The following is a 20,444-nucleotide window of genomic DNA, read 5'->3' as shown; positions in this document are numbered from 1 at the left end:
TACTTTTATCAACTGATTGTTCAATCAAATCTAGTTCTAGACGAGAGTAACAATTAAAATCCCAGGTAACAACAATTAACTTTGTCTAACTAAATTTTTGTTTTTGGATATTCACTTGATAATAAATGAAACTATCTAATTGTTATTGATAAATTGTAAGATTGATTCAGATACGAAAAGTTATTAAATCAATAACAATTAGCTTACGATCTTATTAATCACAATTGTCTTGGTAACTAAATTGTTGACGTTTTCGTGTTGATATTTTTTTTACCTTTTGATTTCGTTATAACATTTGATTACTTTGATCAAAGTTATAATAATTAGTAACAATTAGTTGTAATCATACAAATATATCAATAGTTATTAGAAGGTTAATTATAATTAACGATTACAATGATTTACTAAATCATTTCTATGATTCTGGAGGAAAAAATCAAGTGGGAAAAAATGATTCCAAGTTTATATATGAAATTAATCTAATTTAACCAATTTATTGACAATTAACTTTTCAATGCAACAATAATAATCAACTAATTGTCACAGTAAACTTAATGTTTCCCATTTGATTGAATGGTTTAATTTTTTCCACTAATTTCCAAGCTATTAAAATGTCTCCTTCGGGCTTATTGTTATCCTTAATTGTTGCTCTCTATTTAGTTTTCTTGGTTGTAACTCCAATCTCGTCGAGTTCAATTGCTAAATTATTAGCGGAGAAAATAAATTCAACGGTTAATTGTCCAAAAGGGACTAATTGTTCATCATTCTTAGATTGTAAAACTGTATTAACGGCTCATAATGAGAAAGATTTGATTGAAAATGTTTGTTTCAATTCAGGTCAAATTGGAATATGTTGTCCAATTGTTTTGGATAATTGTGGTAAGAATTTGACTAATTATACTAATTAATTGCCTTGGATGTTAATTGTCACCATTGTTTTTTGTTTACGTGTAGTTGAGAAAAGTTCTGGATCAAAATCAGTGTTGACTATCTCACCGTCAATGGATGATGATCATGAGGAATTATTGAAATCACCTAAGCTTTTGGGTGGAAAAATTTCTCGTAAAGATTTTGATTCAATTATCGAAGAAGCAAAATTAAAAAGTGAACAAATTGTTTCGAATATTAAAAAGATAGCCAATCATCATCAACAACGCAAGAAAACTCGATTAACCCGAGATACTGGAATTAAAGGTCAAAGTCGAGAGGAAGTTTACCAACGAAATCTGGGAATTGTACCAAATATTAGTGACGATGCTCTTTACCTCCAACAATTAACTCTTTCGATGGCGAAAAAGTAAGTTCTAATTCTTATCATGTTCTCAAATGGTTCATGTTAGTTAATTGTTTCAATTAAATTCTCAGACTTGGATTAACCAAACCAAAGCAAATTGCAACTCTAAAATCAATTCAAATCATTGAGCCCGATAAATGTACCGTTAACATCACTTGTAATCCTTATAGTAAATATCGTCCTATTGATGGTTCGTGTAACAATATCGATAATCCTTATTGGGGTAAAGTTCTAACCCCTTATAGCCGAGTGATTTTACCTCAATATGGTGATGCCATTGATGCACCTAAACTGTTTGGTGCCTCAGGTAATGAACTACCATGGGCTCGTCTTTTGTCAACCACTTTGATTAAAGATAAACCAATGGAACATCATAATTTGGATACTATGGCTCTCGCTTATGGGCAATTCCTTGATCATGATTTAACTCAGGTAGTTGGAACTACACTTCCCGATGGAGGAGCAATTACTTGTTGTGATTCGAAAACAAATAAAATTCTATCAGCTGAATTTCTTCATCCATCTTGTTTTCCAATAATGATTCCACTTGATGATCCATTTTATTCTAAATATTCAGTTGAGTGTTTGAACTTTGCTCGAACTGCATTTGGTTTACCTGAGAATTGTGTTCTTGGTCCTCGAACTCAGATTAACAATTTAACTCCTTGGCTCGATGGGTCAATTATCTACGGGGCATCATTTGAAGCTTCAGATAAACTTAGAGCGGGCAAAGGAGGCTTAATGGACTCTCGAGTTTCAGCCGCTGGTGAAATTTTACCTCCACAAGGGGATATGTGTAATAACGACACTTATTGTTTGGGTGGAGGTGATTCTCGAGTTAATCAGCAACCGGGATTAATGGCGACTCATATAACATGGTTAAGAGAGCACAATAGAATCGCCAGTAAATTAGCTCAATTGAATCCTCATTGGAACGATGAAGATATTTTCCAAGAGACAAGAAGAATCGTCATCGCTGAATTTCAGCATGTTACTTACAATGAATTCTTACCTTTAATTATTGGTAAGTTTTTCGATAACTTCTCTGTTTTTTTTCCTCATTAGCTGCTAATTGTTTTGCTTCTAATTGATTAGGTTCAAATCTAATGAAAAAGTATGACCTTTATCCTCGTCGTTCGGGTTTCAATGAGTTTTATGATGCTACACTTTCTCCAGCAATTATCCAGGAATTTGCTTCGGCAGCATTTAGATTACACACATTGATCCCAGAAAAGATTGAATTAAAGGACAACAATTTAAGTGTTACTCGAATTGTCCCTCTGAAAACTCAATTTTATAATCCATCGGTTTTTTATGAGAAACCGACTGTTTATCAATCGGTAATCAATGGACTTTTAAGTCAACCAACCTGTCCAGCGGATAATATTATCACCGAAGCGATAACCAATTACCTTTTCCCTCCGGGAACTCATGGATCAGATGAGCCTTGGGGATTTGATTTGTTCAGTATTGATATTCAAAGGGGTCGTGATCATGGACTTGCGAGTTATAATGAATGGAGGGAAACTTGTGGCTTTAAGAGAGCGGCTAATTTTACCGATCTGAGCGATTACTTTTTCGCTGAAAGTTTACCTCTTGTTGAATCTTTATACTCTTCCGTTGATGATATTGATCTTGTTGTCGGCTTGAATTTGGAACCTCGTCCATCAGGAATGAATGTTGGACCCACAGCGGCTTGTATAATAACCGAAACATTTAGAAGACTCAAATTTTCTGATCGCTTTTGGTATGAGAATTCAGGTCAACCTTCATCGTTCACTTTGGGTAAGTAACGATAATATTAATCGTAAAACTAAAAATTCATCGAGTTTAACTTTTCATTTTTTTTTCTTTTAATTTTCTCTCAACAATCAGATCAATTAACTTCTATTAGGAATGTAACTTATGCTCGAATTCATTGTGACAATAATAATATTGAACAAAGTCAATCAATGGCACTAATCCAACCCTCAGATCTTAATCCTCGTTTACCTTGTTCACAATTATCTCCCAGTGTTGATTTAGATTATTGGAAAGATGAACCACTTGGAAACAATGGAGTCTCTCTCATGTAATAATCTAGACCAACATAATTATACAATTAAAATGATCCAAATCGTTTAAATGGTTAATCATTTCCGAGACGAATATTTGATACACATAAACTTTTTTCTAACAAAAAGTTTCATCAAAACAAAAAAAAACCGATCAATCGATAAAAAGACGAGAAAATGAAGCAAACCAGAAGAATGAAAATAAACAAAAGAAAAAGTTCTAATGTTCGAATGTGCAAGTTCTTTTATCTTCGAATTTGATCCTAAAAAAATAGATGAGAAAACCCATAGATGTCGTCACCGAATTGTCGATGACGACATATCGATCTTTTTGTCTTCCAGTTTCGAGAAACTTGTTGCGACTGAGTTTTCTTTTCATTTCTCTCTCCAAGTTGAAGGTTTATTAATTTTCGAATACTCAAATTCAGTTGGAAGCATTGGATTGTCATCGATTGTTCAAAATAAATTCGATGAAAATTAGAACCCAAAAAATGTCATTTCCATTGAGCGGAAATAAAAAGAGCGCGAAATGAAACAAAGAGACAAACTGAAGGTTCGTTTTGATTTTCGTAAACAGATGGCGCTCGATGTTTTCTCTTATCATTGAGAATCTAAATTCTGAACCGGGAAACTTTAAGAGAGATTGAAAAAAAAACCGGGAATTTGTTTTTCTCGAGAAGATAATTGAAAAAAATATCTAATCTTCTTGTGAGCTTTTATTTGTACAAAAATAATTAGTGAAACAAGAAACGAAAAATAAATGAAAACTAAACTGGAGTAAATAAAAAAAATTATCTCTATGAGATTAAAAAAGATTAATGGACTTGAGGAAAAGCGATCAGAGTTAAAGTGGAAATAAAAAACAAACTTACTACAAACAATTTACTACACTACTTTAAATTGTCCAAATAAACTAAAAAACAAATAATAAAATTGATTAACTTTTATCAGAAAAAAAAAACTGATCAGCTAAATCAAAATGATTAATTATGAACTGTTGTTATTTCAACGAGTCAGTTGTCTTAATGATCATCATCAAAATTCACCTTAAACTTGGGTAATGGTTAAAGTTAACCGAAAACAATGGATTTTCCAATCAACAGCCATTTAATTGGCAACAGATTATCACTGATTAGTGGGAACAATTAAGGGAATAAAATTGGCGCTTTGTTTACATAAAGAACGAGGAAAGTTTCCATTCTCCAACAAGAGATGGCGTTAGTTTCGAATATCTTGAGATCAGATATTTTCTAATTGAGTCTCTTATTTTAAATTCTGGTTGTTGGCTTGTTGAATTAATCTTAATTGTAATTCTATTGATATTTGTTTAATTGTCTCCATTTTGTGTCTCTCTTTTTGATTAACATCCCAATTTACCGTTGAATTGATAATCTGTCTCTCTCTCAATCATTTCACTTTCTATCTTGTGACCATTTTGTTAGTTTCTCAACCTTCTTTTGTTTCTTGACTCTCTTTCACACTCCCTCTCTTTCTCTCTCTCTCTTTCCTTTCCTTACCTTTTCTTTTTGTCTTAATTTTTTTTAATTATTATTCCATCACCATTACTATCAAAACAGTAACATCTTCTAGCAATATGAGTGACACAGAGGAAACTAAAAAAACCGCGGCTCCTGAAGAAGAAGAGGAGGAGTATATTGTGGAGAAAATATTGGACAAAAGGACGCGCGGTGGAAGAGTTGAATATTTCTTAAAATGGAAAGGTTACTCGGAAAGTGATAACACGTGGGAACCGGTGGAAAATCTTGACTGTCCTGATTTGATCAGTGAATTTGAAGAAGACAGGAAAAGAAAAAAGAATGAGAAAAAAGGAGGCTCAGGAGGAACCGGTGGATCTGTTGCTGGGGATGATAAGAAAAGAAAATCAGCTTCAGTTGATGGTGATAAGAAAAAGAAAAAAGCTGATGAAGATAAACCTCGAGGATGGGATCGTGGTCTTGAACCTCAAAAGATCATTGGTGCAACTGATGCTTCAGGAGAGCTCATGTTCTTAATTAAATGGTTAGTTGTCTCATGCCTTGCATATTACTTAGGCAAATTACTGTGGGCTTAGGCCCTTTACCTGTTTCTGTCCATCATTCTTGCCTTTTATAGAGCACTAATGTCACACATTCTTGTTTGCGAAAAAGAAAAATATTATATTATATCTTTCTTTTTTTTGTTCCTCTACTTATCCCAGTAATTACTCATGCTAAATAAATTGTTGACTTATGAGTCACCCTCAGCATTAATCCTTGCAATCTAATTAAGCCTAATTTCGCTTTTTTCTCTCTCTCTCTCCTTCTCCTTCTCTTCTCTTTTCTATTCTATTTTCACCCTTAACAGGAAGGATTCTGAAGATGCCGATCTCGTCACTGCAGCGACAGCGAACGTTAGATGTCCACAAGTTGTGATCAAATTTTATGAAGAGCGTTTAACATGGCACACAGCTAATAACGATGAAAAGGCCGAAAAAGATTAAAGGACAAATAAAAAAATGGATTCAAGAGAAAACAAATTCATTTCCATTTATCATTCTCTCTAAATTTTCAATTGTTTTTCCCCCAATTTTCCCTCCTTTTCTCTTCTCAACCTTTTCTCATCCTCATCCCAGTTTATATTTTTCTTTTCATCAACTCACAAACACACACATTCAACACTTAAGACCTCATCAGTTATTAAACATTAAAACCAATGATTATTGAATTTTCTTTTTAAAAATTGTTCTCCATCGGATTCATATCATATTCTAGTAAACGGTTTTAATTGAGAAAACAAATTCTTCCATTTTGCTCATGTTCGCAATTAAAATGGTAACCAATCAATAAGAACATTTAAATTATAGCACAAGCAAGAAATAGATGAATTTATTAATTGTTTAGTTAACATATTAAAGGTTTACAGACAATTGGTTCTCGATTTACATCGAAATAAAATGATTTTTCCTTTATGATGCAACATTTTAGTGGATTTTAAATTTTAAGTGTTGGTGTTTTCGCTTTGTGATTATTAGCTTAGAGTTTTTTTTGAATATATATTTTTGGTGCTCTTTGGAAACAAAAGGTCTAAAAATCGTTTTTTTGTTGTTGTCGGTGTTTAATTTACGAGGAAAGTGTGTCAGCTTATCAATCAACTCGAGTGTTGATTTGTGTTGGTACTGTTACTATTATTAGTATTAGTGTTGGTTGAAGTTGTTGTGTTGGTGGTATTGTTGTCCTTTGATTTAACCATTGTCATCCGAACTTCACCCAACACTTGAAGTGGTGTTTTACCTGTAGCTTGAGCAACTCTGTGTTCGATCAAATAAAATATATATTCGTCAAAAAGCAATCGAATCAAATGGAATGATCCAAATGAGGAGGCAGAACGAAGAGTAAGATCTCTCATAACCAGGGAGCTGTAAAATCCCCATTTAAAAAAGAATTGAGTCGCAGAACGAACATCATTATCTCGAAGGCATGTATCTAAAACTTGTTCGCACCATAATCCCCATCGGTCAAATGGGTTTGGTTCTTGTAAAAGAATTTTAAAACTTTGTTCTATCTGGTCAACAATTGAATCATCACATTGACAGACCCACGATGCCTGTTCTTGGACATTTTTAAAGTCAACACGGTTCAGGTCACTGATCATTTGTTGTATTTGTTGTTGGTTTTGTAAAACTGCTTGGGCTGCAGAGGAGAGATGATTCAATGAGGTATATCGACGTAAAGTATGGCTGAAAGCTCCGACAGCGGCTAATTTCGAGGTGACAAATGAACCATCATAACCGACAAGCGCTGTGCCCATCCAATTGTGTATATTTTTGGCAAAGTTGCGAATCTGTTGGGTCAATTGTTGAGGAATAGGTTTCAATAGATTGGGAAGTAATAATGCTGAAATAAGTGAATTGTACAGTGTATAGTCTGTTTGCAATATCCATTCGCTGAGAGAGGCAAGAGGTTCTTGGTCATTTTCAGCTTCGATACCGGGACTAGATGTAAGCTGATGTAATTGTTCCAATGTTAATCCAGGCGTCTTATTGTTCTTGTTGTTGGTGTTGATTGTGGTACTATTGTTGCTCTCATTTTCACTGTTACTACCTGCTCCCTTTGATGATGATCCATCAGCCTGCCAGAATGATTTCCATAATCCCTCGATAAGAGTGAAGTTTAAATTTCCAATCGCATTGATCACTTGTTCATAGTGTTTCCTATAAGCAGCAGCAAATCGGGTTGCTAGAGCACTTGGTGTTTCTGCATCATTACAAGGAACAGGCTCTTCCGGCCAAACATTGGCTAAGATTGACTTAGGATCTCCTAGGTAACTTTGTAACAATTCTGGGGATGTTGCTGTTAAGGTTGCCTGGTGATTTTCATTTGTTGTCACAACATTGTTATCCTTGATTGACTCTGTTCCACCACCACTACCACCATTACCATTACCTCCACCACCACCCCCGCTACTACTGTTACCTCCATCAGAATGAACTGTTTTATGACGTTTAGCAGATGGTTGACCAGAATCTGGACTGCTCACTGAACTACTATCGGTGATACGCGCCAATGGAGATCCTGGTTTAACTCTGATACCATAATAATGATACTTTGAGTTTCCTCTTGTACCTAAACGTCTAGTCCTTAAACCAACAAAAACCGATCGAATAAGTTTACCAAATGAAGCTGCATTTACAGGCTCAATTCCTTGTTGTGAACAATGGGTTTGATAATGAGAGTAAAGTGTAGATCGAGGTAGTGAAATACCCTCAGCAGTTTCATAGTTTTCTATAAGCCATCTAACCTGTATTTTACAGAGAAAAAATAGTAATTAATAGAAAAAGACATTAAAACTAATTAAACAGAGACAGAGAGGAGGGAGTCTCAGATTAGAGAGCAAGACAAGGGAAGAAGATAGAGAAAAAAGATAATGAAAAAAAGGGACACACAGTCAAATATATAATGTAGCATATAAACAGTCACAATCACTAACATTGATTAAAAGAGATAAGAAAATAAATAAACAGGGTAGGTCGGTCATAGGTAATAATAGATGAAAGAAGAGAACTATTATAATAGATATGGAGAAAAGTTGAGGCAAAGAAATGAACAAACCAATGGGAGAACTGTGAGAACGGGACACACAGAAAATGATAAACAAGAGAATATAAGAAGATGGCAGAACATAAGAAGGAGAAGAAAAATGGGACAAAAGTGAAATTTGAAAGGGAAAAAAAGAGAACAAGAAGAAACCAGAATTTGAAGAGAATGAAAATTTGAAATCCTAAATCTGCGAAAAGAGAATAGGAATTAAATTGGAAACTTACATGAACAATATCCGTATCACGAACATTTTGAATTTGAAAATTGGATGGAGCAGTAACTGTACCAATAGGAGCTGATGAAACAACAGCAATTCCACCAGAATTTGTCTCGGTATCACCTCCAGTATTGGCACCAGTAACTTGTGAATAGATGACCGTTGAATTATTATCAAAACAGGTAATCGAAGTATATGGATCAGTAGTATAATAGATTGTAGTTAAATTGTTATCCTCTTCGTCCGGATTTTTTTTGAATGTGTCTTGGGGGTCGATCATCCTTGTTGCCTGATTACCGAAGACAACCAAGACAACGTTTTGGTTACCAAACTCAGGGTTGTTTTCTTGTTGCTAACCAACTAAAATTCACTTTTCTCTTCAGCTTGGAAACAGAAATTGGAGCCTTTCAGCCTTGAGGAGAACCGAATTTTCGCCGCCAGTGGCTCCATCTCCGAGTCGAAAACTGTACCAACTCTTTGGGAACAATTTTCGTTTTTGAGAATCAAAATTGTTTTCGTTTTTTTGTTGTTCCATAATTTTGCTTTCTAATTGTTGACAATTTAATCTCAATTACTTTGAGAGAAACCAATTGATTTTATTTTTATTCTTCGTCTTAATTTTGTTCCTGGTTATCTGTTGGTTTGATTTTCGTTTTGGATGATAATCTGTTAATTCTTGCATGACGCATGTTAGTCAATTTTTTTATTCTCTGTGAATGTAAACAAATCTGATGATTTCAATCTTCTTTTTTTATGGTTAATATTATTATTATTTTGGAACTTTGATTGTTTGGTTTTCGTCTCTTTACCTTTCGATTATATTTTATTAGCAATTTAATTTTCACTTGTTGGGGTTGAATTGAATCGATTGTGATTTTATGTTTCGTTCATTTGTTGGTCCAGAGAATCAACAATTTGTATGATTTTTCTGATTTTTGATCAGATGGTTTTAATTGATGTTATTGTTGATTTAATTCAGCTTGATTGTTACCTTGTCCGGCTCTGTTTCAATTATCAAAGGTAATCTTGATCATAATAAGTGATTTGATTCGGGGTAAGTTGATTTTTGTTTCTCTATCATGTTTACTTGGTAAATTATGGGATATAAAAAATATGATTTTTTCTTCTCTAATTATCATCTTGTTGATTTATTTTTTTATTTACCTTTTGTTTTTTTTTGTTTCCTGTTGTTTACAGATTCACATTTACTGTCAATAATTGATTGGATAGATTGTTAATTAATCTACACCATATCGAGATTGAGATATGGCTTCGATTGACAGATTTCAAACCTTGGAAGGTCACACATCGGATGTTACATGGGTTGACTTTAATGGGAATAAAATTGTCGTCTCATCATCTAATGACAAATCCATTAGATTCTGGAAATGTAAAGATGATGGATATTTCGAAGAGTGTACAGAATCCCCATTAAAATCACCTTTAAATGGTCACAATTATGGAGTAAATTGTGTACGATTTTCACCTTTCGGTACAATTTTGGCCTCAGTTTCAACGGATGGTTATCTCATCCTATGGAATTCACAGGTAACAATAGAATCATTGATCATTTAATACTACATGTAATTCATATTATTTAGATGTAAAAATTATCGCTTAATCTTTTTTAATCCTCATAGACTGGTGATCAAGTTGTTCGGCTTCTTAATCCAACCAATTGTGCAATAAGAGTTTGCTGTTTCTCACCTTCTTCAGCTATCTTGGTGACCGCTGGTGATGATGAAAAGATCTGCCTTTGGGATATTAGTACTCGATCTTTGGTAAGATCATTAACCGGACATGAAGCAATGGTCACTACTTGTGCCTTTTCACCCGATTCAGCTTACCTGATTTCTGGTGCAACCTCAGGTGAATTAAAAATGTGGGATGCACGTCATGGTCATGGTAAATGTTTATTAACTATTTCGGAAGCTCATGATTTGGGTGTAGTCTCATCTGATTTCAATCCTCAGTACGAGGTTAACGGTGAGTCCGTGGAAGGTATTGATTTTATTTGCACATTTACCTTTGTAGATACTTCACTCTCTCTCTCTCTCTCTCTCTCTCCCTATCCAATTAATGCCATTAACCATTAGTTTTTTAAACTTTAATCTTATTCTCATAATGCAAATTGATCCAAAATAACTAATTCAAAGTACAATAACTAATATAAAACTCAAAACACGTACAAACAAAATAGTCCTTGGAACTTTAGGAAATATGTAATTTTTATCAATCGATTTCTCATCTTACCCATTAATTGTCACTAATGTTGAATGTTATCATCATTATAACATTTAAATTACAATTTTCTCCCCTTCTCACCTCCTTTTCCCCTTTAATCAATATCAAAAACTGAAAAGAAATCAATTAATCAATCAATCAAAAATTTCTCTTCAATCATTAACACAACAAAACTATCAATTGACTAGTGAAAAAAAAGAAATCAATATTTTATTTTCACAGAATTTTCTCAATTATTTTCTAAACAATTCAAATAGAAAGATAGGAAATCTAATTGATTATTGATCGATTTCTATTAAATAGGCGAAATTTTAATTGCTACTAATCAGGCGTCTCCTTTTCTCCCTGTTACTTTTACACTTGGATACAATTGTTACGTTGCATGACTTTGATATTCCATAAATCTAATTATTAATATTAATAAATATCTTTATTGCATATTAATAAATAATAATATCTTTCTATTCATTATTTTGCTATATTGGTCCATTGAAAATCTCTTAATTGTTTCTCTTTCTGCTCTTAATCTAATTTTCCAGCCACGAATGGTCCATTACAAAGCTACTATCTGCTCGCTTCTTGTGGTAACGACGATTTAGTTAAATTGTGGCGTGTTAAGGGTGGATCAAAATGTTCAATTGTCCTTTACCACAGTCTTTCAGGTCACAGTGGTAACGTTTATTGTTGTCGTTTTTCAAACGATGGTACACTTCTTGCATCAGCGTATGTGCTTTAAATATATATATAAATTAGCAGTTAAAATCGTTACAATCAAAACAAAATCATAGCCCATTGATTTCAATTACTTGATCAATCGTAATATTTTTCGTTTGATTTTAATGATGAATGTCTGGAAACCATTAGATATTGATTAGCGATTAGATATTAATTTTTTTCTTCTTGTTTGTTTCTTTGATTGTAATATTTTCTAGTGCTGGAGACAAAACGATAATCATTTGGTCTATTGAGTCTGGGACTATAATTCGTCGTCTTGAAGGTCACAATCGATATGTAACTTGTTGTGCTTTTTCTGCTAATAATAGTCTCTTGGCAACTGGATCAAATGATAAAACTGTAATCATTTGGAATCTGAGTGCTTATCTTGATACTCCATCCACCGATGATAATGATGAATCTCCTGAAACAACTTATCCCAATCGTATAAGAGGTGCTTCTTTCAGTTTAGGTACCAATGCCAACCTGGTTTCTCGTTGGTCAGTTGAACAAGTCAACCAGTGGCTTGAAACGCTCAATCTATCTCAGTATAGTGAAGTTTTTAAGACTAACGAAATTGACGGAACTGAACTTCTTCACCTTTCGCATGATGTCCTGTTGACAATGTTGAAAATTAGTTGAGTAAACGATCACATTTGACACTTAATGTTCATCAAATAATTAATTTTATTTCTGGTTTGTTTTTCCCTACAGCAACTTTGGGTCATCGAAATAAAATCTTGCGAGGAGTCCAAGCCTTACGAAATCCTTTATGGCAACACTTTGCAAATGAAGACGATATATCAATGCCTGATGAATTATTCTGTCCAATAACTCATGAACTAATGAAAGATCCTGTTGTAGCTTCAGGTAAATTTTCAATGAAAAACTCAAATCAAATTTAACTCACGATATTTCTTGATTATTGATTTAGATGGTTACACTTATGAAAGAACCGCGATCACTGAATGGGTGGAAAATGGTAACAATACAAGTCCAATGACCAATGATCCTTTCACTGATGACCGTTTGATTCCTAATCGGACTTTAAAACTTTTGGCCAAAAGATATCAATTACCTTGAGTGTTTAATTGTCTCCAATCAGCTGATTGAAAAAATGTTTAATTTTTAAAACATTACAATCCCTTTATCAACAAATCAACACGCGAATAACTATTTTAAAATTTTAATTAACCGTTTTAAATATCTCTAAGAGCCGCAATATAACAAGATCTGTGATCAATTGTATCAATTTTAAATTAACTAACCCACAAAAGACACAGTCAAAGTCCAACTACAATTACCAATCATGCTTCAAAAATGCCATTAATTAAGGTTGAAAAATTATTTTCACAATTAATCCATTCCTTAAACTATTCATATCTTTCTCTGCTAATTGTTCCTACTAAACAATATAAAAACAAACCTATCAATTGTTAATCAAATTCATTAATAATTTAATTGTGCAATGTTTTTTTTTTTTGATGAAAACAATCATCAAATTAAAATAATATTTTATTTTAATTGTAAAAATTTATCTCTTTTTTTATCCATCAATTGAATATATTGATCAATGTATCTGAAGAAATTATCATAAATGGATATTGAAGGTTATCAGCATTAGATGACCTTCGAAGGTCGAATGGACATTTGGACACGAGGGTTCGAAAGTTTAATTGTTGAGCTGTAATTTATTTTTCCAATATTAATAGTAACAGTAATTGTAACAATTTTTTTCTCAAGAAAGTTAAATGATAAAAAAAAAGTTACCTAATGGTTATTGAATAAATTACTCATGTTAATTCAAATCATTTGAATATTTTGGGTTAATTGAATTCAGTTTAACTCCCACAATTGATTTAGATGGAGAAATAAGATCAAGAAGAAAAAAAATCCAGATCAATTTGGTTAAACGATCAACCAACAAAACCAAGTTTAATTGTTTCCATGGTTTAAATCACGATTGTGTCGAAATTGTTTTTCACGGAAATGACAACGATTCGAGTTGGAATTCATAACAATCCTCCGGGTTTTTATGTGACAAGTCCAAATACTCTTGGCGGTTTTTTGGCCCCGTTCGCAATGGAAACCGTAATGAACGTATTGAACAAAGTGAATATAACATTTGTCTCAATAAAAATGCCAATTCAACCGCTTGTTCAAGCGACGGACTTTGTACCACAACATTGGGTTACCTACAAAATGGTCTAGTTGATTTCGTTAGCCCGACATCTTATGCTCAACTTGAATCAATTGGAATCAATTTAACAACAACCACGTCCCTTTGGGAAGGTCAATGTTACCTTACATATAAGAAAAAGTTATCACCCAGTTTACACTATTCATCCTTTTCCGGTCTCATACTTTCGTTTGATCAATATTTCTGGTTAATATTATCATTTCTGCTTCCGGGTTTCTCTGTTATTTTATGTTCACTCATTAAACATCAACAACCTTCAATGGACATAATCGACATCTATTGGAACCTTTTTGGATACTTGTTAGGTCAAAATTACAATACAGTTTGGTCCATTTTAAATAGATTACCTCTCATCTTGATGATTTTACCTCTTATATTCAGCGGAAAACTTTTATCGAGCTCCCTCAAAACTGGCCTAGTATCTAATCAGGATTATGTTAAAATAGAGACTCTAAGTGATTTAATCAAGCACGATTATCAAGCAATTATACACGAGAATAGTAACTGCCGACACAAGCTTAAAGATGGAACTGACCTTTTATCCAGGCAAGTTGCCTCTCGATCAATAACTTACTCGTTGGTGGGAAAATCGATCAATGAAATTTATTCGTATTCTCGACAAGATAAAAAGGCTACAATCCTCTCGAAAGTTGCGTTCATTGCGTACAAAAGTATCGGTTGTCTTACTGCACGAAAAGAGGAAGAATCTGAACCTTATGAAATTTCAGAAAATTCATTGTTCAAAGACTCGACAGGTTACTTTATGAATACAAGATCGTCGCCAGAAATTCAAGCGATTATAATGAGACGGACTTATTCAGCTTATGAAGGTGTTCTAATCACAAATCGATATGTTCTCAAAAGTTTTCTCAATTGTTATGGCTTGTCCGATATTTCTACAGCTTGTACCGAAGGAAAAGTCGAAAATAAAGTTGTTTTCATTCCAATATCATCCATTTATCTGCAAACTCCTTTCATGATTCTGATTTTTGGCTATGCAATTGCACTAGTTATCGTTACAATTGAACGGATAATTGGAAACAATGATCAGTTGATAGAAATATACTTTTACTAGGTACGAACTAATTTCATCGACTACCAACAAATTCAGATAAAACTGGAGTAGAGGCAGTTTCTCATTCGTCTTGGGAATTGACCATCGAGGTAAAGTTCACAAACGTGTTCGCTATGGATTATCAACCGAAAAAGCAAACTAGTTAAAAGTTGCCTGATTCCCTAATTTATCTTTGCAAGAATTAAATTATTCAAGTGAATTGGAAACCAAAAAACATGGCTAACTAATGATTTTCCAGTTAAAATGCAAATTGAAAAACAAATGTCAAAGTTACTATCATTATGTGTATTGATTGACCACAAGAAAATGGTTATTATTAATCTAAAATTAAAATCACCATTTTTTAACAATTTGATTAATATTCAGATCATTTAAGTAACATTTATTTCAAGATATTCCCAGATCAAGAATTGAGAATTGAAAAATGTTATCAAATTCATTGTCGATAGTTCAGTTTAACAATCAAATCTTTTTCCAAGGAACAAAAAAATGAATGTAAAACTTTTGCTACCTTCACGGGCACCAGCCTATTCTGTTGATAATGCTACGAACTCGGTGATCGGTACTTTAGCTCCAGTTTTCCGTCGTCGATCACTTGACCTATTCTCTGATGTTAATATTACCTGGATCGATGTTGGTAAATCTCAATCAGGATGTCTCAATGGTTCCTGTTTTGGTGGAGCTCAGTATTTACAATCAGGTAAAGGGTCAGTTTATTTTTTGACCCAAGATTTAAATTTACTTGATTCTGTTTACCCCAATTTATCAATTGCTACAACATTGGTTGAAACCTCGTGTATATTTTTAACTCACTACGAATCTAATTTAAAGATCAGCCAACTTGATTGTTTAACCAATATGGCTGAGGTTGACCCTCTCTCAGCACTTTTATTGATGATACTTTTTACCTTTCTATTGAAAATGGTAAGAAAACTAAATGAGAACACTTTAAATTCAGTTAATTGCTATACAGAAATTTATTATCAAATGATTGCAATTGTTTTCAATGGTTTACTCCCAAGTGTCACCAAGTTTAGACAAAAATTTATCATTGGTTTTATTATTATCTCATTGTTGTCACTCCGAACCATTTACTCGGCTGGTTTTCATACTGACCTAACAGTGACCGATAAACATGAGCCAGTTACGAGTTTACAAGATATTTTAACGGTCAATTTAACCGCAATCATCGCCACACCTTCATCTTGTTATAAAACTCTGACGATTTCGGAATATCCTCATAAGAAACAGATTTTATCTTCGTTTGTTATCATGAAACATTTTCTTCGGTTTACTGAATTGATCCAAGGATTTGAATCAGACTTTGTTTACCTTGGACCTGATTGGGAATTGGATAAGGTAAAAGAAGACCTGTTAGTCTATCGGAAAAGTCAAAGTTCTTGTATCAAATATATGGAACCACGAATTTATGAGAAGACTTCAAACTTTGACAAATCAATTGGTGTAACAATAATCAATAATAATCTTGAAACGATGGTTAAAAATTTGATCACTCGACGATTATATTCTTGGCTTGAAAGTTACATTTACTTCAAAGCTTATGACAGATATTATCCAAGTAAATCTGAAAATTTCAAACGAAAATGTAAACTTGAGGTTGGTAAAAATTACGACCAAATTAAATTCACTCCATTAGTTCAACAAAACTATGGACTTTTACTGGTTCTTCTAATTGTTAGCCAATTTTTCGCATTAATTATCTTCATCATAGAATATGAAATCCCATTTCTCAAGTCAAAAGTTACAATTGTGAATAAAGTAAAATCCTAAAACAAATTATTAATATTTTATTTAATTCTCACGGATATTCAAATCGACCCAAAGCCATAACCTTTGACTGCCTATGCTCAATTCATTGTATTCGTCGTATCTTGGTGGGAATACTTTTTTTTCAATTCAATTTTCAAGATTCTTACATGTAATTAGAATTTACTAATTGCATTCAATCGATAGATTGAAAGCTCAAGGGAAACAGTGATTGTCCTTGAACTTGGGTTCGTTATAACTCATAAAAATTTCATGGTGAACATTTGAATCAATAGAAAGTTAATTGGATCGAAACTGAAGACTGAATTTGGTGAATCGGAAACAGTTCATTATGAATTTTCAGTAGAAACATATGAGGTTTCATTGCCAAACCTTGAGAATGAAATACATTAATGTGATATTTGTTAGTATATTAGTGATAGGATTTAATTATCACACGTAAGCCAACATGTACTATGATACTAATTAAGAAATTTAATTGAATTAAATTTATTAATGATTTAGCTGTTACAAAAGTTGTTGAGTTGAATTTTGTTGCAAAATCAAAACTATTTTTTTTTGTAATTTTATGCAAATGTCCAATCAGAATATTTGATTAATTTTCTTTTGTGATTAGAATGCTAATTAGTTAATCAAACTTTTCAAGTTTGAATTTACAATTGATTGACAATTCCAACCATAAACTACTCGATGGTCATCATTATTAAACTCGATCGATTCGAAGTAATTATGAAAATAAGCAGTTACACGTTATTGGATTCGTGAACGAAACTTTACTCCATTTTCAATTAAATTCTGGTCGATTTGAAATCTTAGTTTGAATTTCAATAATTATATAAAGTCATGGAACTTTCAACATTAATTCATCGACTTTCAATCACAGCTTGAGCTCGTATCTATAGCTACAATATACATCTATCAGTTTTGATACGTTTCAGTTATTTCATTTTCTCAGTAAACTGTGATTCAATTTGATTCAAAAGGAGTTAATCGACTAGATGACTAAGGTGAAAAAAATGTGCCCATTGATTGAACTTCGTTCGTTTCTTTGATGTTAAACATGATATCGATACGGGGTGGAACTTGGGAATATCCACCTTTTTGGTATATAAAAAGCCGAAATACGCTTGGTGGATCTTTGAGTCCATTTGCAACGGCCATTTTGTCTTCAATATTCAATGACCTACTAGCAAATTTTACTTTCATTCCTTCTGCAAGTCATATAACATCGTTATGTTTATCCAATCGCACATGTACTGGTGGACTTGCTGACCTTCAATCTGGAAGTATCGACTTTTTCATGCCAACTTCGTACAGAAACTTGATGAGTGTTGGTGTGAATTTAACCACGGCTTCAGTTTCAACGGAAGATGAATGTTATTTAGGTTACAAGAAGAAACTCAAAGTAAACGTGGATTATTCAACTTTTTTTGGTTTCTTATTTGTGTTCGAACCTTGGTTTTGCTTGACATTATCTCTTATATTTACCGGACTTTTGGTTCTTCTTGTCTTGATTATCAAACACCAAGAGCCTTCTAATTACTTTTCAGATATTTTTTGGTATCTTTTTGAGTACATCTTATCACAAAATTCATTTTCTACTGGTTCAAATCGATTGGTTTTGGCGTTCACAATATTGTCCTTATTTTTAGCAGGTAGATTATTATCGGGCTCATTGACCACTGGTCTTGTATCTAATATAAATTATCTTAAACTTAATAATCTCATGGACATTTTGAAATACGATTATAAACTTTTTGTTCCAGAAACTTGTCAATGTTTATCTGAATTTCAAAATAGCAATCACCCTGTAATTCGTAGAGCCGAATCACGATTAACTGTTCTCGAGTTGAAAAATTTCACTCTTAAAGATATTTACCAATACTCTCGGCGTGATCGATTGGTCGAAGTTAATTATAAGCCACTTTTTCATCTACATAAAAGTTTGGGCTGTCTTATAGCCCGAAAAGAAGAAGCTAGTGAACCATTTGATAATTCAGTGAACCCGATTTTTAAATCATTATCTGGATTAATGGTGAATAAGAATAATCGCCCGAAATCAAGTAAAATCGTATTCAATCGAAGCTATCGTTCATTTGAAGCTGGACTTATGTTCAGTCGAGTGATTAATAAAATACGATTGAAATGTTTCTCTCTTGAAAAAGCACCGATATCATGTATGGAAGGTGTTTTAACAACCAAAGCTTCTGTTGTTCCAATCAACTTGAGCTATCTTCATGTTCCTTTCGCTATTCTGCTTTATGGATCTTTAACTGTTACATTTATCATGTTATACGAATATTTTAGCGTCAAAAATTGAGCTAAAAAGTAGTAGTATATCAAGAGACATGTATTATTAATATAAAATACACTCACTCATGCGATTAAATCTTGCAGACATAATCTCTTTAGTTAAACAAATTTTATTGTGAATTGTTTGTACTTGAAGAATTAATAAAATCAAAATTATCTCAGCTTGAACGTGGTGTTTAAGGCTGGTTTTCATACTGACCTAACAGTGACCGATAAACATGAGTCAGTTATATTATAATCATATAATATATAATTTATAAATTTATATGTTATTTGTTATTATCAGAAAGAAACAAAGTTATAAAACAATCAGAATAATATCTTTCTAGCTTTGACATTTCGCTATGTTGGCAACTGAATGTTGCCGTAAGTTAAATTTAGATTAAAATGAGGATGGAGATGGAGATAAAGATGAGGTCAAATGAAGGAGATCGCATCAGAAATCAGATTTCTATAAATTATTACTTTTGGTACTTAAGACTACCTCAATGACAATATCTTAAATTCTTTAATAGACCCTATGATCAAGAATAATCTTAATGGTATCTGGATGCTGCAATAAGTTTATTATCGCTAAGGTTAAGATTAAAAGCGCAGAATCAAAAGAGTTTGAATGTATCCAATATATTTGCCAAAGGCAATGATGGATTATAAAGATTAAGTGTTGAAATTTAATGAAAAGAAGAGTGGATTATCGTTTTTCACGTCTAATATTTCACACGAAGACCTTAAATTGACCTTTGAGCGCTATCTTCGGAAAATGACCTCGAAAGTCGTTAGATCGAGCGCTTCAATTCTGTGCAGTCTTCTGGTCAAGTCTGACATTCATATTGTGTGATGAGAAAGAGTTAGCCCCCATTTTGATTGCAAAATAGCAAATTAAAGCCATTGGCTACATTTAATCAAATGACTAACACAATTTAGATATAAAATCCTAACCATTTTCATTATTAACAGTAAATCTTTCGTTCAAGTTGACATTACATTTAATTACTCATTTTCTTTTGTTCTTTATGTAACCTTTAAATCAATTACTCTCTTTTCTCATGTCAAGACTTTGTCCATTTCAATTAGTCAATTGTCTCGTATTTCATTTTGCTTACTAACCATTTTGTTAATTATATTTTATAAATTTGATTTCTTCAAGTTAATCAAGTGATTCACTTTATCAGCGTTATCATCGTAAAAGGGACTTTGAGAGGATGGCCACCTGAAGATGTTTTAACAACATCGACCAGATGGATAAACAATTTTATCAATGTCATCTGAAGGTAATTTAACTAAACAGAATATTCAGAGATACTACTGACAAGTTTTGAAGTTTCTTTGAGCTCCACTATACACGTGAAATTTCTTGAATAGAAGGTTTTTAACAGTTATTCAATTGAACTGTAATATCTCAAGATCTGTGACAGCGACCATCTCTAAATTCATTTGACAGAGTTGGAAAATGTGGAAAATACCTGTATC

At 32.8% G+C, this 20,444-nt stretch overlaps 4 protein-coding genes across 5 annotated transcripts; 3 read left to right on the top strand and 1 right to left on the bottom strand.

Annotated features, from left to right (window-relative positions):
• Nucleotides 1-478: 478 nt before the first annotated feature.
• On the top strand, nt 479-3,426 carry LOC128389099 (peroxidase-like). Its single transcript, XM_053348623.1, has 5 exons — nt 479-879; nt 955-1,297; nt 1,366-2,318; nt 2,390-3,079; nt 3,170-3,426. Exons 1-5 carry the CDS (start codon nt 612-614, stop codon nt 3,367-3,369), a joined length of 2,454 nt encoding a protein of 817 aa, XP_053204598.1. The 5' UTR covers nt 479-611; the 3' UTR covers nt 3,370-3,426.
• Nucleotides 3,427-4,631: 1,205 nt separating this feature from the next.
• On the top strand, nt 4,632-6,051 carry LOC128389131 (chromobox protein homolog 1-like). The gene is made up of 2 exons (XM_053348665.1): nt 4,632-5,367; nt 5,692-6,051. The coding sequence occupies exons 1-2, from the start codon at nt 4,943-4,945 to the stop codon at nt 5,825-5,827; spliced, it is 561 nt and encodes a 186-aa protein (XP_053204640.1). The 5' UTR covers nt 4,632-4,942; the 3' UTR covers nt 5,828-6,051.
• A 133-nt stretch (nt 6,052-6,184) lies between these two features.
• Nucleotides 6,185-9,041, bottom strand: LOC128389109 (DNA-binding protein RFX2-like). The gene is made up of 2 exons (XM_053348634.1): nt 8,648-9,041; nt 6,185-8,124 (listed from the first exon to the last, which is right to left on the bottom strand). Exons 1-2 carry the CDS (start codon nt 8,918-8,920, stop codon nt 6,475-6,477), a joined length of 1,923 nt encoding a protein of 640 aa, XP_053204609.1. The 5' UTR covers nt 8,921-9,041; the 3' UTR covers nt 6,185-6,474.
• Nucleotides 9,042-9,155: 114 nt separating this feature from the next.
• LOC128389120 (WD repeat, SAM and U-box domain-containing protein 1-like) lies at nt 9,156-13,409 on the top strand. Of its 2 annotated transcripts, none has more exons than XM_053348651.1 (7): nt 9,156-9,694; nt 9,838-10,188; nt 10,281-10,626; nt 11,424-11,607; nt 11,817-12,235; nt 12,313-12,468; nt 12,533-13,409. In XM_053348651.1, exons 2-7 carry the CDS (start codon nt 9,907-9,909, stop codon nt 12,679-12,681), a joined length of 1,536 nt encoding a protein of 511 aa, XP_053204626.1. In that variant the 5' UTR covers nt 9,156-9,694; nt 9,838-9,906; the 3' UTR covers nt 12,682-13,409. The 2 variants fall into 2 exon arrangements, with proteins under 2 accessions (XP_053204626.1, XP_053204620.1); XM_053348645.1 differs by having other exon boundaries at nt 9,159-9,694; nt 10,281-10,641.
• Nucleotides 13,410-20,444: the final 7,035 nt, after the last annotated feature.

Source organism: Panonychus citri, unplaced genomic scaffold (genome assembly GCF_014898815.1).
Source record: "Panonychus citri isolate SS breed McGregor unplaced genomic scaffold, ASM1489881v1 Contig00007, whole genome shotgun sequence".
Lineage (NCBI taxonomy): Eukaryota > Metazoa > Arthropoda > Arachnida > Trombidiformes > Tetranychidae > Panonychus > Panonychus citri.
This window is presented reverse-complemented; position numbering and strand designations above follow the sequence as displayed.

Excerpts from the sequence above, each read along its gene's own strand:
- LOC128389120 (XM_053348645.1), top strand. The coding sequence starts at position 9,907 with ATGGCTTCGATTGACAGATTTCAAACCTTGGAAGGTCACACATCGGAT. Across the intron at positions 10,189-10,280 it reads TCATCCTATGGAATTCACAG|ACTGGTGATCAAGTTGTTCG; the intron begins GTAACAATAGAA and ends TAATCCTCATAG. Across the intron at positions 10,642-11,423 it reads TAACGGTGAGTCCGTGGAAG|CCACGAATGGTCCATTACAA; the intron begins GTATTGATTTTA and ends CTAATTTTCCAG.
- LOC128389109 (XM_053348634.1), bottom strand. The coding sequence starts at position 8,920 with ATGATCGACCCCCAAGACACATTCAAAAAAAATCCGGACGAAGAGGAT. Across the intron at positions 8,125-8,647 it reads GTGATACGGATATTGTTCAT|GTTAGATGGCTTATAGAAAA; the intron begins GTAAGTTTCCAA and ends TGTAAAATACAG.
- LOC128389131 (XM_053348665.1), top strand. The coding sequence starts at position 4,943 with ATGAGTGACACAGAGGAAACTAAAAAAACCGCGGCTCCTGAAGAAGAA. Across the intron at positions 5,368-5,691 it reads CTCATGTTCTTAATTAAATG|GAAGGATTCTGAAGATGCCG; the intron begins GTTAGTTGTCTC and ends CACCCTTAACAG.
- LOC128389099 (XM_053348623.1), top strand. The coding sequence starts at position 612 with ATGTCTCCTTCGGGCTTATTGTTATCCTTAATTGTTGCTCTCTATTTA. Across the intron at positions 2,319-2,389 it reads ATTCTTACCTTTAATTATTG|GTTCAAATCTAATGAAAAAG; the intron begins GTAAGTTTTTCG and ends CTAATTGATTAG. Across the intron at positions 3,080-3,169 it reads ACCTTCATCGTTCACTTTGG|ATCAATTAACTTCTATTAGG; the intron begins GTAAGTAACGAT and ends CTCAACAATCAG.